Below are 18,456 nucleotides of genomic sequence, written 5' to 3'. Positions count from 1 at the left end.
GATATTTTTAACTTTGTTAGTTAACATTATTTTGATGTTTAAAAGTCAATAAGTATGTAGTAGATTTTTGTAATTTGAATTCCAATTATTAAAAAACAATTTTAAGGATATTTCAGTCTTGGTCTATGTTTAGGCATAATTTTAATATTTTACCCAGGCGTAAAAAATCTAAGTTCTGCCTCTGAAATTGTTGTGTAAGCTATTTTAGTTTTTCTTGGCATTACCACGAACCCAATAAAATAATATTATAACAATAATCATTATAAAATAAAAAATAATAACTTAAATTAATCCAATAATATACTTTTTTTTTAACTATATGTAAATTAATAAATATATATTATTAATATTCAAATGAACTATTTATATTAGTATACTTTAGTGATTTCAGATTAATTTGATCTTTGAGGAAAAATATAAATTTGGCAATCTTAAAAACCTCAGAATTTAATTCACAGAGGAACTAATTGACATTAACAGAAAGATCTACATAATACGTAATCCATTGACTATTATGTATTATAGGTGGCTCATACCTCATACCACTTCTTTACATAAGAATACATACACATAAATTACATACATTGCTAAATCTTGAAAAACTCTTTAACAAGTCAGGATACCTTGTTATTTGTTTGTACATAATTTAATAGTTATATTTTGCATGTACATAACAAGGTTCAGCAAAAATATTTTAATTTCTGTTTATGCATAACAATATTATTAGACATTGCTCACTCATCATGCCTATTTACTATTATGATTTATTTTTAAAGTTATAGATGAACCATAGCTCATAATAAAATAATATTTAGTAAAATATAAAGAAAAAATAATACAAGCATTTTTGTCTCAATAAAAAAAGGCAATTTACTTAAGTACATGAGATTTGGAACAAAAGTATTTAATTTAAACTGTTATTAAACGTATGAATATTTATTACAATCACAAAAAAGGGTAAAAATTATACCCTAGAAAATGTTGAGAATAAAAAAAATAATAATAATAATTGTAGTCACATATCAGTAATAGTCTTGTAAATCAAAAAAACTTAATATTTCTGTACATAATAAATTGAAAAGACCTCCCTGGTCGTACAAAATTATATATATCTCTTAAAGGAAAAACAGAGTGTTGCATAAACTATCACATGGCATTTGTCTAACATTTTGTCCAATAAGATAAGCCAATTTATGTGCATACTAGAAAGAAAAAAAACATAATTATCAAGATAAAAATAATAGTTAAATATGTATAAAGAAAATACTACATGATTCAATATACAATAAAATTTATACTAAAAACTTTATGAAATATATCACATAACTTTATGACTAAATTATATTGTTTATGTTTTAAATTATAATTTTTTTTTATTTAGTTATTTTTAAATACCTATTTTAGTAACATTAAAAAAATACAAGCATATTAATTTACTTTATTTAGGTAAAATCAATGTTGCGTTACAATTAAAACCTCAACAATTTACAATTCACACTTAAAGAAATAAATTGAAATTTCTGTATAATGAAGATGAATAACAAAAAAATATTTTAAATCTTTAATATTTTTAAAATCAACCAATAAATATCAACTAAATATAGGTGAAAACCTTTATGATACTAATGTATTTAAGAATATGTATTCAAGAAAATATTTTAACTAAGCCACAAAATAATGTGGCATGTAATAAAAAATTAAAAAACTAGTAGCTTTTTTTATATTGTTTTCAACGTGGACAATTGAAATATCTCTCTCGTGATCTTATAGTAATTAAATTATGTAGTAAATCATGACCTCTGTATACCTTAATCAAGCATCTTAGTATTTTGTATTAATCTTTTAATTATTAACTAAATCCATTTTAAAATGTATGATTAATATTTCAACAAAATATGTTATATAATTTAAATATAAATAATTTAATATTCATATTTACTTGAACAGGAGCAGGAACTTTTACTGTGCCACACCAATTGTAATACAAGTGACACAACTTGTAAGATAATCTTTGAACATTTTCAACACTCAAATTACATCCATTTTTTAAAACAATGTAATGAGTAGGGTTAACAGTACCCTGTATATAAGAAAACAAAAACATTTTAATTGTTTATAAAAAAAGCAATTAATTAAACAAGATTTTTTATAAGGAATATACTTTACCTGACGCACATGTTGAGAAACCAAAAAAAAATCAAAATAATTTCTTCTGGTTACAGTATTGTCAATAACAGTTCCAGAACTTGGATTTGAATACTTTTCATTTACATACTAAATCCAACACAAAAATATTAAAATTGTCAAAAATGAAGTATTTTATTAACATTATAATTATATTTATATCTATTTCTTTAACATGGTATGATAAAAAAGTAAGAATGACTTAATTCTATGAAGAACATAAGTTGTTTTATAGTAATAGCCCTATGTAAAAAATATCGGACACTACATAACTATAATATATTACATATTAGATTTATTTTTTCCATTATTCAAAATATGCATATCAAATATCAAACATGATTTATTTTCAAAAGAAAAAAAATATGTTTAAAATGTGGCTGTACATTAGAGCAATTACATATTATGATACTGGGAATCGACTTCCTGTCTGTGAAAATGTACGACTATTACTGATAAATTTTTCTAATTTATGTAAATAATTGTTGTTAATAAAGATATTATGTAAAAAAAGAAATATTTTGTAAAATAATTTAATAGTTGCATTATCAGAATAAATAGAATTACACCAATATATAAAAAAAAAAATCAATAATAATATAATATATGACATTTTTTTTTAAATAATGATTATATATATATAAAAAAAATTAAGATAATTAATTTTATCTAATTCAGATAAACATAACAGCGACTTATTTTAAGTATGTCAATTTAATGTACCAATTTAATTTGTCATATATTACCTGGAACACTCTAGTGTTAATACGTTTCTGTACAATTATTAAAGAAACCATAGGATTATAATTTCCCGGGTAACTTCTGAAAGATTCAATCAAATCTGATAGTTCAATCTCTTCTACTTGTTTTAAATCACCATCAGATACACCATCTCTATATATAATTATTTTTTCAGGTAACAACCCATTTTTCTAGAATAATGAAAAACTTATGTAATTAAATTTAAAACAAGATTATTGTAACTCAATTAACACCAACTATTTTAAACTGGCAAACAACTTTATGGAAAGCATCTTGCATAGATTTCATAAGTTCTTGATGAGTACTTCTTTGCATTGCAGCAACTGAATACCATTCAGTAAATGTCTTATCCATCGAAGCTACAAAACCAACCACACTACTCATTTGTTTACCTTTTTCGTGGTATACATCAATTCCTACAATCATAGTATTTTTCTGAAATAAAAAAGTATATGAAACTGAAGATTAGCAGCAAAATAGAACATTTTCAAAAATATTAACAGATTTTTAAATAATGAAAGTTTTTCAATAAATGTATAGTATTAACAGCATTAGAGCATAACAGCATTGTTTTCACTTATCTTTATTTTGAGATAAATCACTTTTATTTATTATCCATCAAAATTATTTTTTTTTCAAATGTAAATATTAAAGAATTATAATATTAATTGTTTCATCTGTCTTTAATAAGTAAACTGCAGTTAAATTTGATTATGATGTGAATCATTAAAACTACAAAAAAATATTATGATGTAACTACTATAAAATTCTATACTAGCGTGGTACCAAGACATACTAAAATTATTTAGTAATATTTTTTATTTTTTGAAGCAATATGGTGTATAAAATAAAATGCATTCATATAAAATTATTTTTTTTTTTTACAATTTTTGAGTAATTGTAGAGTAAAATTATTTATTACAAACATTATAGAGAATAATATTTTTGACATATTGATTTTTAATTTTACTATTATTTGTCTTTATATTAAACTATAACAAATTAATTAAATTTAAATGGATATTAAATAGTTTGAAGATAATATTTAAACTAATTTATATTTAACCTACAAAAACATTAGTTATTTTCATTTTTAATTTAAATTTAATTTTAGAGTAAAACCACTTTCAAAATATGAAATAAAAATTCTGTGTAAATCCATTTTGATTATATTGTAAGTGGAACAGAAAGAGATGACTAACACAATAGGTTAATATCTTAAAATTTCATAAAAACTAAAAATATTAAAATATCAGACAGAATTATGATGAGCAGTTTTCTTAAACTATACACGTAAGACAAAGTTTAATACCATAACATCCCCTTTAACTACTTCAATTTTTTAACCATAATAATGATCATCAATAACATAAAAATAACAGCAATACATTTCTCTATAAAATAAAAAATATATAAGAAAATCATACCAATGGAATATCAATAGCCCAACAAGCACCTCCTAATTTACAATTAATTTGTAAAGCAATTTTTTGAGTAATAGATTGTAATTTATCTGGCTTGGATAATGTTCTTGAGATTATCACCTAAAATACATAAATATAATATAATTTATATGTATTTAATATATATATAACAGTAAAATATAATAGTAATAATAATAAATTGTTTCTTATTACTTGAGATGGAATACCAATTTCTGAACAACAAATTCGTTTAACGGCATTATAACGGTCTTCTCTTTGGTTAGGGAATATAATAACAACTAATTGTATATCTGGGTTATTTTTTATTGTGTTGTTTATTGTACTAACATAAACTTCTGGATTTGGGCCTGGAACTTTAATGGGCTTTGGTGAATTAATTTCCATACCAAGAGCACGGCTGCATAAAGACAATTGTTTGCAAAATGCTTTAGCTGTTGGTTCATCTCTTGGATTATACATAATAGCCCAATTTAACATATTAACCTAAAACATAATAACCATTTATAAAATAAAAATATTAAAGAACTAAATCAATATTATTATTATTTAGAAAACAATTAAACAGATAACTTTTAAAAATTTAATTACTAACTACAAGAAGCATTTATAGATATATATATACTTACAGCAACAAACATTGCATTTTTTGCTACATCCATTCCCCAGTCCATATTCATTCCAACCGGTTTTCTGATATTATTCCCCAGTAATATAGTTTCTTTTTTATAAACAGGTCCTTCCATTTTCACTGGTATTGGACGCATCATAAGACCCCAATCATTAAATTTTTTGCTAGCAACTTCATGAGCTAAAGAATTTAATAAAAATGATACTTTTGTATATTTAACATTATTTTATGGTAAAATGTAAAGGTACTTAAATATTATAATATAAAACAATCAAATATAAAATTTAGAAATTTTAACAATAATGAGTTTTAAGCATATTACATTAAATTTAAGCATGCATAATATAATTCTTATACCATTTATACGATTAACAAAATCAATTATAGCATTTTGTCGCACTTCTGGTGTAACCAAAGTATGGTTTTGAAGAGCCTTCATTAATTTAAAATCCGATTTCATTGCTTCAGTTAGACCAGTTAAATTACAAAGTTCAGGAACTAAGCAACAAATATCTGAATCCTGTTAATTTAAAATAATATCGATAATAAAATAATTTTAATTTATCCATTTAATTACCAACCTCTGTTGCATTTTTTTTATTCACGTCTTTTTTTTTTGCTTTTGTTACAATCATAGGCTGATTAAGATTTTTAATTTCAATGTCATACATCTTTTTATAATAATCTTTATATGATACCTAAATATACAAAAATACTCAAAAGGTTAAAATATTTAATAATATTTTAAGTTTTACAAGCATCTAATTAAAATGAATATAATTTACTTGAACACCATTTTGATCAAAAGTTGTTAAAGGATTTATTGAAAAGTCTACATCATCAACTCTGTACGTCTTACGATTGTAATGTGTAATTACTGTAGAACCACACAATGCAGCCATTATTTCTTGCTTACTATCTGAGTTGTTGTTTTTGGAATTCATCATGATTTCTGTCCTAAAAATAATTTGATAGTGCTCGCATGGAGCACAGTCTATCGTTGTAAAATGTTTATTATAGACTAGTCGTTGTACATGCTGTTTAAACTGATAATCGCGACGCTATCTACAACTAATTAGTCATACGTCAACATGCCAAGTTAATAATGCAAACTAAGTCCAAAAGAATACGATATCGTTTGGAGTACTGGCAATTTTTGAGTCAACATATTTGTGTGAGCAAGCGTTTCTCTTGCATGAACACAATAAAAAATAAAGTAAGAAACCAACTAACAAATAAAAATCCAATCGTGCTTGAAATTGAAAACAACAAGATATGAACCAGATCTAAAAGAACTTTGAAAAGACATGCAAAGCCAATGCTCCTATTGATGTAACTCCCTATTATTAAAAACGGTTTTTTTTACTAAAAATGTATTATTATTATTATGAATTAATTGTATTATTATTATGGCTATTAAAATTTAAAAAAAAAATTATATTTAAAAAATTACAAAAATTTATAGTGGCTCTTTAAAATCTGGAAAATGTTGTATATTGTTACTTTTGGCTCTTCAGTTAAAAAAGGTTGCCGACCTCTGTACTATACATATTATATGAATATAATATGCTACAATATATACCATTATTTGAGCTATACATTTTATTGGTTTAATAGTATTATTGATTAAAAGATGATTTATAATAAATAAGTATATGATATATAAAATAAGCTGTTTCAAAAAAAAAAGTAAATAATAAAATTATACATAATATATATCTGTTCAAAAATTTTAAATTTCCTATTTAAAAATATAAAAGAAATAATTAAAATACTGATGTCGTAAACCAAAATAATATTTTTCCTACTATTTTAGAATAAGTGGATTAAAATCTAATTAGTTTGAATTCATATGAATTTGATTTGGGAAAGACCATATAAAATATTTTTAAGAAAACATCATTTTTCACATTTGGAGGTCTATAAAATTAAAAATTGAATTCTTAACATATATTTTTATTTTTTAAGCTTACAATCAATCTCTATAATAGCTGCCAAGACTTTGTCTAGAATTTTAAAATAAGTTACCATAAAGAAATTCCATTATTAATTATACAAAATAATAAATTAATTTTAAAAAATGTAATACACATGATTAAAAACATTAATATGCTTACATTATTTGAAGAACTGTTTGTACACGTAAAATTCTGTGCGAAACTTCACAACACATATAAAGACCATTTTGAAACTCATCAATAGTAGTTATATAGCCTGGCCAAACTTCAAGTCTATAATAAATATTCAACAAATTATTCAATTAATCTCAAAAACAGCAAGTATTTCAAAAAGCATTAATTACTTAAACTCGGGTATGAGTATCCTTTTATTTTGATCATAACAACTTCTACCAAATTCTACTAGGCCTAGAATCTTCATTATTGTACGAAGAAAAACATTATAAAAATGTATACATTCACGCAAAGAATTTTTACGCTTAAATGATATTGTTAAAGTCACTTCAGATTCATCTCTTAATTTTCCCACTAATGTTGTTACCTAGTAAAAAAAATTTCACATTTTTATTTAAATGCTTTAAATTTCAGATTTTTATAATAATTACTTTATCTGGTAGCATTTTTGGTAAATAAAGTAATGTCCCATCAAATGTTTTAACAGGAAATTTATCTCTATGTTCATTAACTAAGAAAAACCTAGCAGATTTTGCATCAACTGGAGGATGGAAATCGACTCTATATTCGTATATTCCTTTGTCTTCTTCCAGCTTAATTCTTATGTAATTTGAAGATAATTGGGTCCTAAAGAAAAACAAATATAAGTTAATTTTAAAAAAAAACATTAATAGAAGATTACATAAACGTATTTCATAATAATGAGAAATAAATAGTATACATTAGTATTTTATAAATGCAAATACTTAAAATCAATTAAATATATAAGGTACTGATTAATCATTTTACAAAACTAAAAAAATAATACTAAATAAGAGATAATTACCAAATCTTAAAGTAATAAATTAAAATATGTAATTATTTATCTAACTATATTCACTCAATTTATCATAATACATTATTCTACAGGTATAACTTTAAAAATAATTATCAATAAGCAAAACATCATATATATCATACATGTGGAAAGAATCTTTATCGGATTTTTTTAAGACTCGATATATTACTGGAGAATTTTCTTCTTTTTCTGCTGGAATATCTATGATTTGTGGTTTTGGCTGTTTTGGAGGTGAAAGTAATTTAGATACTTCTGTATTGGTATTTACTGGTTTAATAGTTGGACACCTGAGAAAATAGAAAATAAACAGTTAAAATATTTTGATCAGTTTAATTTAAATAAATATAAATCAAGAAATGTTTTATAAAAATAAAATATATTAATAATAAATTCTTAATTATTTCAATAATAATAAAGTAATTAATCAATTAAACTCAAAAATAATGAGACAATACTAAGTTATTATCCATAAATTATGATATACTGGGTGGTTCTTTTATTGAACAACACTCATTATTTTAATATGTATTAACATTCTTAAAAATATTTTAAGTCATTATTATAATCCAAGATTATTAATTTTTTTAATGATAATATACATTTTTAATTTTATATTTTGTAAAAGAATATTTTTTGGAGTATTTTGATACATATAAATCAAAATTTAGACTAGTAATTTATGAGTTATAAATTAGCGTAGTATTAGACCTACATTTTGCAGGATATCCCCAGGTCACTAACTTCACTCACCTAAACTTTAAAAACTTGTAAAATCATGAAGTACTCATCCAAAATGTACATATCAAAAACACCAAAAAATGTATATTCTGCTTTACAAAATGAAATTAAATGTATGCTGTCGTTCAATAAGTAAAAAACTTAAAAAAAATATAATGATGAAAATATGCACTTTTTTTTTAATGCTGTTTTATTTTTGCTGTTAATAATTATAAATATTCAGTGATATTCAATAAGTGTCACACAGTATATCATAAATTCTAAATACTAGCAAATATAATTAAATAATCTTTATTGGTAATAAAATTTTAAAGAAAATAATATAAATTTAGATACTTAAATACATACAACGATTTAGTTTTAAGAGTATTAAAATATCATTAATAAATACATTTATACATTTATAAATATATAAATAAACATTTGAATACTAACACAAGATCGATCTTTGAGAATGTTGATGTTAAGTTTTCACACATTTTTTGAGAACCAGTCCCTTGTGCAATATTAGCTAACATGGCCTGAAAATAAAAATATTTTTTTTAAAAACATATTCAAACAAAATCTATAATTGACAATACTAATAAGTAGGGAACAGATTTTATTGTAAATACATATTTTTATTGGATTAAGATATTTTAAATCTGATAAAAAATGTGTAAGATTTAAATCATTCTAATTGAAATAAACCCAAATTTATTTTACATATTTAGGTATAATTACATATTTTTACATATTTTAGTAATTTTTGATTTTTTATTGATTTTCAACGATCTTTAACATCATCTGCTTCGTCTAAAACAACAAGATATGTAATTTTTGATAGAGATATTTTAATAGAAAAAATTCACCAAGGATCTATGGAAATTGAATACACTCCTTTTGATATATGAGTAATGAATAAGAATTATGCCCCTATCACATCTGTTATAAGAAACGGTATTTTAGCCAATACAAAAGTATTCTAAACCGTCCAATTTTTTATTAGCAAACCTATAACAACATGTTGTTTCTCATTGCTTTGTTTCAGAATAATATTCATAATTTTATATACCAATATCATTTGTATTACTTTTATTTAATATTTGTAATTTTAAAATATTTATTTTTTTTTGTAATTTTCAATACTAATAGATACATTTTTCCAATATTTACATATTTTGAATTTTTTACTACAATAAAATCCGGTCCCTGCTAATAAATAATAAATATACAATTAATAAATTATAAAATAAAAATCAATATTTGAACTTAAATATTTTTTTTTGTTTTTTGTCTCCTATAATAAACGAAGAATTACATAATACATGTATTATAATTGATAAGTAATACTATATTAACAAAAAACTATCTGCTGAGCATAAAAAAAAAGTATTATATATTAGGTACCTAAATTGTTATCAACTTCAACTTCAATTCAATAGCTCGATAAAACAAGAAAAATTAATCTGCAACTTTATAACAAAATATATTATTACTTATTTGTTTTATATACTTGTATATTTAAGTATTTTTAATAAATGATATACTAAATAACAATTGAGAAACTATCTTTCATATATTGTAATAATCTAATTCTATAAAATTACTTTTTTAACAAAAATACTTACAAAAAATGTATTGACTTAAATAATTTCCTAAACTAATCACAGAAAATTATTTTAAGTTATTTAAAAATATGACTGCATTATTATATTAATAATAATTTTAAAAAATAATACTAACCCATGAAAATAGGAACCAACTACCAATGTGTAATATCATTAATTTATATCAACCCTCCTGAGGAGAGCATACAATAATTTAATATTACCAATGTCAGATATTATTTTATTATGAATAGTTTAAAATATTATTATTTAGGTATTAAGTATTCTTTAATTTTGTAAAATATTAATGTAATAATTTTACTTCTATTGTAAGTTATTTATTTCTAAAAGTAAAACAATTAAAAAAATTACCCTTCTTCCACGAACAACTTGTTGATTACCAGCAACTAAAGTTTGAGTACTTATAGCCGGAATCGGAATTTTTGGCACTCCAGTATATGGTATTGATTGAGTCGGTAATTGTAGAGATTCATCAGTTTTAAGTGATTCCACGGGTTTAGGGGGTTCCACGTGTTTAGGTAGTTCCTCGGGTTCTTTAGGAGTGGTGACCTGAGCCAAACGGCTCTTTAAAAAACCTCTTCCTGCCATTCCTGAAAAATATTTTTAAAATTGATTAAATTCTGAATGCTACTTATAAATAACATCTTTAATCAATCTTTCACATATTGGGATTTGTAGTCTTACTTAATGCATTCGTATCATTTTTGTTGTTAAAAAAATAATATCTCATATGTAAAAAAAGCCAAACCATCATAAATAGAAATAGGGTAAAAATAGATAAAATATTATTGTAATAACATATGTCAAAATTATTAGTACAATATTATAGTATTTAATATTAAAGTGATAAATGATAAATATCAAAAATATATAAAACCGATTTAAATGTAATTACTTTAAACTTCATATTTACTTAAAAATAATAAATTATTTGTAATGTTATTATTGATATATTCCAATTTTTTGTGAAAACATATTTAACACATATTAATAATGTATTGATTTTTTAAAATATTTTTAAACTAAAAAAAATGTAAATACTTATGTACCTATATCAAATATATTATATAATTTTCAACAGGGCCATATTTAGGGGGGCTGTTGCCCTGGGCAGCTGATTATGAGGGGGCGGCTAAATATTTTATATACATATGGGTAATAAATAATTTCATTACTTTAATCATCTTAAAACTACATTAGTTTAATTTTTATGCAATATATTATTTATACTTTTATCGTGATCTTTATTCCTTCTCATTATTACACACTTTATTGATACAGGCTTTACAGGTTTGTCTTGCACATAGAGTAGGTATCTCTACTCTATTCTTTATGGTCTTGCAGCAAGCTACAGAAGTTTAAATAATGGGATAGAGTAATCAATGCAATTATAGAAATCAAAGGTAAAGTAAGTAAATGGTATTTTAAAAAATCCGGTTTGTTTCAAAAATAATAATGTTACAGAAACAAATTGTTCTTTGGAAAGATCATTTTCAACCCTAATAAGAATAATGATCACTTAAATGCTTTGGCTATACTAAACATTGAAAGTGAACTAACTTCCAGCCTAAATTATGACAAAAGAATTAAAGAATTTGTGGTCACAATCCAGGAAAAAAATTTAATTATAAATTAAAAATAAAATTGTATCATATTATAGTATAATGGGGCATTTTTTTTTTTTTTTTTTTTGTTGCCCCAGTGCGACAAATTTCTAAACACGGCCCTGATTTTTAAATAAATAATTCTATTATCTTAAACCATAGAATTCTACTAATAATCCCTGATGAATGTCTTGAATGTAAACAGTAATATATAGTCTGTTGCAAATGTAACACATGAACTACCACATTAGATATCTGATAGAAAAAATTCTTATTCTACATTATCAGAAAAATAAATTAATGGTGAATAAGATGTAAAAATTGTGTTGAATATTTATATTATAATATGATATAATTTAGTATTTAGACATTCTTATTAAATAATAATAATAATTTCCTAGTCAACATATAACAGGAGTAATGGAATTACAATCTTAAATTTATAAAAAAAATACCACCTACCTGTAACCACAATAAACTATATTCATACTATATTTCCAGTAATCAATTTCACTATGACAGTAATGTAAAGATATGCAGAAGAAATGATTTTTTTCAGTACATTTTAAGTAGGTTACTGCATTTTGATAAAATGTTATTAATAACTAAAAGTATAATGAATTCAACTCAGTGTAAAAAGAACTTGGTTCAGTATATCAATCAATTTAATACAACATAATAATTGATAGTAGGTAATAATTGTTATCAGACATCAGTTATCACAAACTATACTTAATTCAAATGCTTTATTTTTCATGCAAGTATAGTAGTATTACTATTTATTAACAGCATTAGTTTCTTATAAATTGAGTAAGTATTTTTTATTTATACTATTATGATATTATAGAAGAAAAATGAACAAGAATAAAAATATTTAGTAAATACCTACTGTCTAATAAAGTATGTAAAGTTATACACATGATTAATAAAAATTGATTTATTAGTATTCAACTATTAAATAACAAATTATCAAGTCCTATACATCATTTAATATAATATTGAGGTCATTTATAAAATATATGAGTGTATTATATTGCAGCAGTGAACAACTACAGCCTGCGGACCAAATTTATTATTATTTGAACAGCCAAGTATTAAAATTAAATCAAAATTTAAAAAAAAAATAACTTTAGATTTTATATAAATATACATAACATTGTATTTATTATTTTCAATAAACACTTATTCATTACCCATCAAGCATGGATCTAGAAATTAAACAAGGGTTAAACTGAAAAAATTTCTTTGAGCACGAATAAAAGTAGACAAGTTTAAGTTTTGAAATATTTTAAGTACCAAACCCACCCTCCTTGTATCTGCACCTGTTATCCATCACTATTCACAAACTTAAATTATTTAGTTGTTTCTTGTTAGTGTTGTGGTGGCTGCAGTTCATAATGTTTAAAAATAAAAAATTAACTATAAATCAATGGTAAAACAATAACTTGGCCTTCAAAAAATAATGTTTAATAGCCGTTGGTAAAATAAGATTGATCTTCACTGTTATACTGCATTTGTTTATAGTTTATAATTTTACAACATACATTATACCTTTAATTTTAAGTATCATAAATAACTTATTTTCTTAATTTATCTAATAACAAAAATGTATTTAACGTACAGTTAATTAACAATTTAAAATATATATTTTAAACTTAGTCAGTTCTTAACTAAAATAAAATAAATATCTTTCTAGATTCAAAACACTAAAAAATTAAGATAAATAAAAATTTGGCAATTGTACATACACAGACATGAAAATTTATCTATTCTGTACTCCATTTGCTAAAAAGGTATCACATAATACCCTCATTTTAAGTGTGACGACACTTTATCAATGGACCTTAATAAAGATTTCATAAAAGTGTAATAAACCAAGGTGTATATATAGAGGTGTTAACACTTCGATTATAAATTAATTGAAAAATACCACTTGTTAATTCCTCTGGGAGCGTTGCCTACCTGATGAAGGTTCATATAATGATCATATTTAATATTCCTATACGAAAATACTATGCACAATGTTGGCAAAGCCATACAAATATAACATATCAATTAAAATTAAATAATAAATAACTTATATGGATTTAGATTATTCAATAATATAATTGTTGATAATTACCCATATTTTTTGAGATAATAGTGATTTGTGGAGCATTAACAATTACAATTTATTGTAACCATTATGACAATAAATATAAATTAAAGTGATGGTAAATTTATTATTTCTTTAGTTTGCTACCTCTGCTTGTCATGGTATGTTTATTTTTGTAAAAACATATTGTAGTTATTCTAAGAATGGCATAATATTTAAAATATTATTACTATTTACTCTATCAAATTTTTGTACAAAAGTGGTTTGAAATTTATTTTTTTACTTATCTAGTATGCCTTTTAAGTGTTTTGTGCTTGAGTGTAACTCTGGGTTACTCAAACAAAACAAAATATATAAACAGCAGGGAATAAAACTGCAGAAGAGATGAACTTAAAGTAAGAATAAATGCTAAAAATCTATAATGCATTGTGCCATACAAACTAGTATGTTAGAGTCCTCATTGGGTATTCAGCGCTTCCAGTGGTATACTTTTTTTGGTCCACTATCATAATGATATAAGATAGGAAGTGCTTACACCTCTATATATCTACCTTGGCAATAAACTATACATATAAAACATAGTTTATTATAAAGTAGTCTTAAGGAGAGTTATAGACTTTTCTGACATCTTAACTGATTGAAAAGTAATATATATTTAGAACATTTGTTAAGTTGTTAGTAACTTTTACAATTATAATAATAATACATAACTAGGGAACGGATTTATATGTAAATGCATATTTTTATTAAAACAAGATATTTAAGAATCAATAAGAAATGTTCATGATTTAAATCATTCCTATTAAAATGATGCTACTTTTATTTTACATATTTTATCATTTCATCGTTCATACGTTTTCAAGCCATGTTGCAAAAACAGCCATTATGAACTGTGAAAATACACGTGGAGCAAATATTTAGTAGTTATCTTTAGTTTTATAGTCGTTATCTTATAATTTTCATATAGATATAATAGATATCTTAATATAGTATACATTTATACATGATTGACAATCAATAGCAGATGGTTGACAGACGATAGCAGTACCTAGGTTTTTATAGTTAGTGTTTGGCTGTAATCGTAATCGTACGTACCTACACAAATTTCAAAAATGTCTGTTTTTATACTGACCTTTGACTTGCACTAATTCGTTCAAATATACCATTATTTAAATTACAAAATCCTGATTTCAAAATGTTTTTGGAAAAATATACCAGTCAAAATATTCCAGATGAAAGCACATTGCGAAAAAACTATATTCAAGATATTTATCTTGAAAAACTTTCTTCAATTTGAATTGAGATTCAAGATAGGCCCCATTTGGAGCCTTAATTCATTTCGATGAAACAACAAACGTAGAGGGGAGGTACATTGGAAATGTAGTTATAGGCAAATTATGCGATGAGCCTACTAATTCAATACTACTTAACTGTGAAAAACTTGAAAAATCAAATCATCAGACAATAGCAAAACTGTTTAATGACTCTATAAGTTTACTCTGGCCAAGTGGAGTAAAATACGAAAATGTACTTTTGTTCATTAGTGATGCAGCTCCTTATAATGGTGAAGGCAGGGAAAGCATTAAATATTTGTTATCCAAAACTAAAACATCTTACATGTACATGTTTAGCGCATGGTTTTCATCGTGTGGCAAAGACAATCAGAGCAGAATACCCTATCGTCGATTCTCTCATAGCTAATGTAAACACATTTTTTTTTAAAGCTCCTAGTCGTACCACAATTATTAAAGAATTATACCCTGATCTTTCTCTACCATCCGAGCCCATAATTACTAAGTGAGGCACATGGCTGATAGCTGCTCAATATTATTGTAAACACTTTGCGAAAATACAAGAAATTATTTCAAAATTAGATCCAGAAACTTCTATTGCTATTGGAAAAGCTCAAAATATTATGCAAAATGAAACATTGAAAAATAATTTAATTTTCATCTCAGTGAATTTGTTATATTGCACATGCAATTACAAAATTAGAAACAAAAAATATGACCTTAAATGATAGTATGCAAATTATTGAATCGGAGATTGAAAAATTAAAACTCGTAAGCGACCAATAGGAGATGTTGTAAAAATGAAAATGCATGCCGTTACAGAAAAAAATCCAGGTTATTCTGATTTAAAAACAATCAATGGCATAATCAGTGGCAGACACTCTACTAAAAATTTGGAATTATCGTCTTCTGATATTATGCGCTTCAAATATGCTCCAATTACATAGGTTGATGTGGAACGATCATTTAGCCGTTTTAAAAATATTTTGAGACCTAATAGGCGACATTTAACATTCGATAATTTAAAAGAAATTGTAATAATTCAATGCAACAAATCATTTGGATAATTTAATAATTTTAATTGTATTTTATTTTTAATTAAATTTTTTTCCCACATATTTGGATGTTTTTAGCACATATTTTATAAATTATATTTCCATATATATGTACATATTTTTGTATTTTTATTACATATAAATCCGTTCCCTATACATAACTACTCAGTAACATTTAGAAAGTAATAACTAATAATTTTGTTAAATCAACAAAATAAATATTGCTATAAGTATAATTTACAAGTACTTGATTGAAAATAAAGATATTGATATATTTTTTAATGACTAATAAACTGTGTAATAGACTAATTTAAAGTAAATGAGTCTTACTTATAAGTTATAATCAAATTAAATATGTATACAAACTATATACCATGTCATAGTATTTGAACTTTATACAGCATTCCCATGTAATTATTGGATAACTAATTATATTTATTAAGTAAATTAGATAGATTAGATACAATTACTTATTTATTCAACAAAATGGAATAAAAAATATGATGATTAATTTCCATCATTTTCCATTTTACCATACTGAATTTTACTGGGCATAAAAAAATGTCATTATTTATTAGCAATTTAAACCCTATTTTAAATCATTACAATAACAAAATGAGATGTTGGCTTAAACTTATATTATTCTTCATACATAGATAATTAAAAATATTTAAAAAAAATAATTTTGTATAATAACACATTTCTATATAGGTACCTAGACTATTGGGAAATAAAATCAACTACTATTAGTTGTAGACACACCGGTTGAGAAACACTGAGCTAAGCATTTAACATTGATTAACGACTTGAGTCGTGATCTAATGTGAACATATTAATACTTAATTTACTTATAAAACAATACTTACCAAATAGTAAAATCCAAAACTCTCATCAAATAGTAAAAATTACAATGTTTACCGATTGGTAAACTTATTTTATAGTTTTTGAGCAATTTGATTCAAATAAAGAAAATAATAATAGGTAATCAGTGATTACTAATCACAAAATCAATATAGTACCAATAAGTTTCTTGCTAAATTCCTCTGTACTTATAAACAACATGCATTCGATTAACAAGAATAAACAAATAGTATTAGAACACCAAACGGTTAAACATGGTGCACCAACAAGGGTTCCAAACGTCAAACACTAATATGAAAAACAATATAGCAATCATTATTTTTAAGACGTCGCGATGCACCCCACGTCAATTTAGTTAGTCTACACGTATTGACCTTCACATGTGCGCTGTGAACATATTACACAGATGGCCCGTGTATTAAACGCTGTAATTTGACGACGTTGGTAAAGGTGACAGAACGGATTTCCGATTGTTTTTTTTTCGTCCAGTCGACCGCTTTAATTAACAGTATTTAAAAGGGCTCAACTTACCACGTATGCGTATTCACTGGTAATAACCGACCAGCGACGGGCACGGAATGGCGTGCTCGTGGTGTTCTGATGTCTGTAACGGTCACGAAGACTAAGATTGCGTACTCTTTACAAGGGTTGATCTACGGAAACAACGTTGTCGTCAAGAAAGATCGGAAACGAGAAAAATAATCTAAATTGTAGATTGTCATAAACGGGAAACCAAAAAAAAAAAAAAACTCGGACTGATAGCGAAACGGAAGAGAGCGCGGGGAGAGCCGACAACAAAATGACATCTGAATCACGGAAGTCAGAAATGTGTCCTATTGTTCGTAGCGGGCAAAAAAGTCACTATAGCTGTGGTGGCGTCTTGGAACACCTGTACCACCAGCCCCCACCTTCCCGTCGGAAATTATAAAACAATATTTTCTAATTGCGACCGTGGTCCGGTTTCCGGTAACATAAGGTTGGCAACTCCTCGTTTTCCCGAACAGTCCTCAAGCTGCTCGTGAAAGGATGATATACATATTTTCACCACAGATATAGATATTATTATCTTTATCTATAGGTTAAATGCACAGATATAGATATTATTATCCATGTCTGTGCATCTAACCTAAACTTAATATCTAAAGTGGTGCTTTGTTCATCAATATAATTGTCTATAATCAGAATTGATAAACGGAATAGTTAAAAATAAAA

General features: G+C 24.5%; 1 protein-coding gene across 4 annotated transcripts in view; it reads right to left on the bottom strand.

Annotated features, from left to right (window-relative positions):
• LOC113559455 (piwi-like protein Ago3) overlaps positions 1–17,988 on the bottom strand; it is a 43,540-nt gene extending 25,552 nt beyond the window's left edge. For 2 of the 4 annotated variants that reach the window (XR_003405976.1, XM_026965294.1), the window contains exons 1-17: positions 12,404–12,578; positions 10,689–10,927; positions 9,163–9,248; positions 8,112–8,276; positions 7,583–7,778; positions 7,322–7,518; positions 7,137–7,250; positions 5,805–5,976; positions 5,601–5,717; positions 5,377–5,539; positions 5,018–5,199; positions 4,584–4,874; positions 4,374–4,490; positions 3,184–3,381; positions 2,931–3,116; positions 2,167–2,274; positions 1,940–2,080 (exon numbers count right to left, since the gene is read on the bottom strand). Coding sequence is in view for 3 of the 4 variants with exons in the window: in XM_026965294.1 (XP_026821095.1) it covers positions 1,940–2,080; positions 2,167–2,274; positions 2,931–3,116; positions 3,184–3,381; positions 4,374–4,490; positions 4,584–4,874; positions 5,018–5,199; positions 5,377–5,539; positions 5,601–5,717; positions 5,805–5,976; positions 7,137–7,250; positions 7,322–7,518; positions 7,583–7,778; positions 8,112–8,276; positions 9,163–9,248; positions 10,689–10,925 (2,670 nt within the window). In the remaining variant the exon portion in view is untranslated. Of the gene's footprint in view, positions 1–906; positions 1,203–1,939; positions 2,081–2,166; positions 2,275–2,930; positions 3,117–3,183; positions 3,382–4,373; positions 4,491–4,583; positions 4,875–5,017; positions 5,200–5,376; positions 5,540–5,600; positions 5,718–5,804; positions 5,977–7,136; positions 7,251–7,321; positions 7,519–7,582; positions 7,779–8,111; positions 8,277–9,162; positions 9,249–10,688; positions 10,928–12,403; positions 12,579–17,775 lie in introns of those variants that run through there. The other 2 variants (XM_026965292.1, XM_026965291.1) reach the window with 2 other exon arrangements.
• Positions 17,989–18,456: the final 468 nt, after the last annotated feature.

The sequence above is a fragment of the Rhopalosiphum maidis genome, chromosome 3 (assembly GCF_003676215.2).
Source record: "Rhopalosiphum maidis isolate BTI-1 chromosome 3, ASM367621v3, whole genome shotgun sequence".
Taxonomy (NCBI): domain Eukaryota; kingdom Metazoa; phylum Arthropoda; class Insecta; order Hemiptera; family Aphididae; genus Rhopalosiphum; species Rhopalosiphum maidis.
Note: the sequence above shows the minus strand (reverse complement) of the source record. Positions and strands in the feature narration are given on the sequence as shown.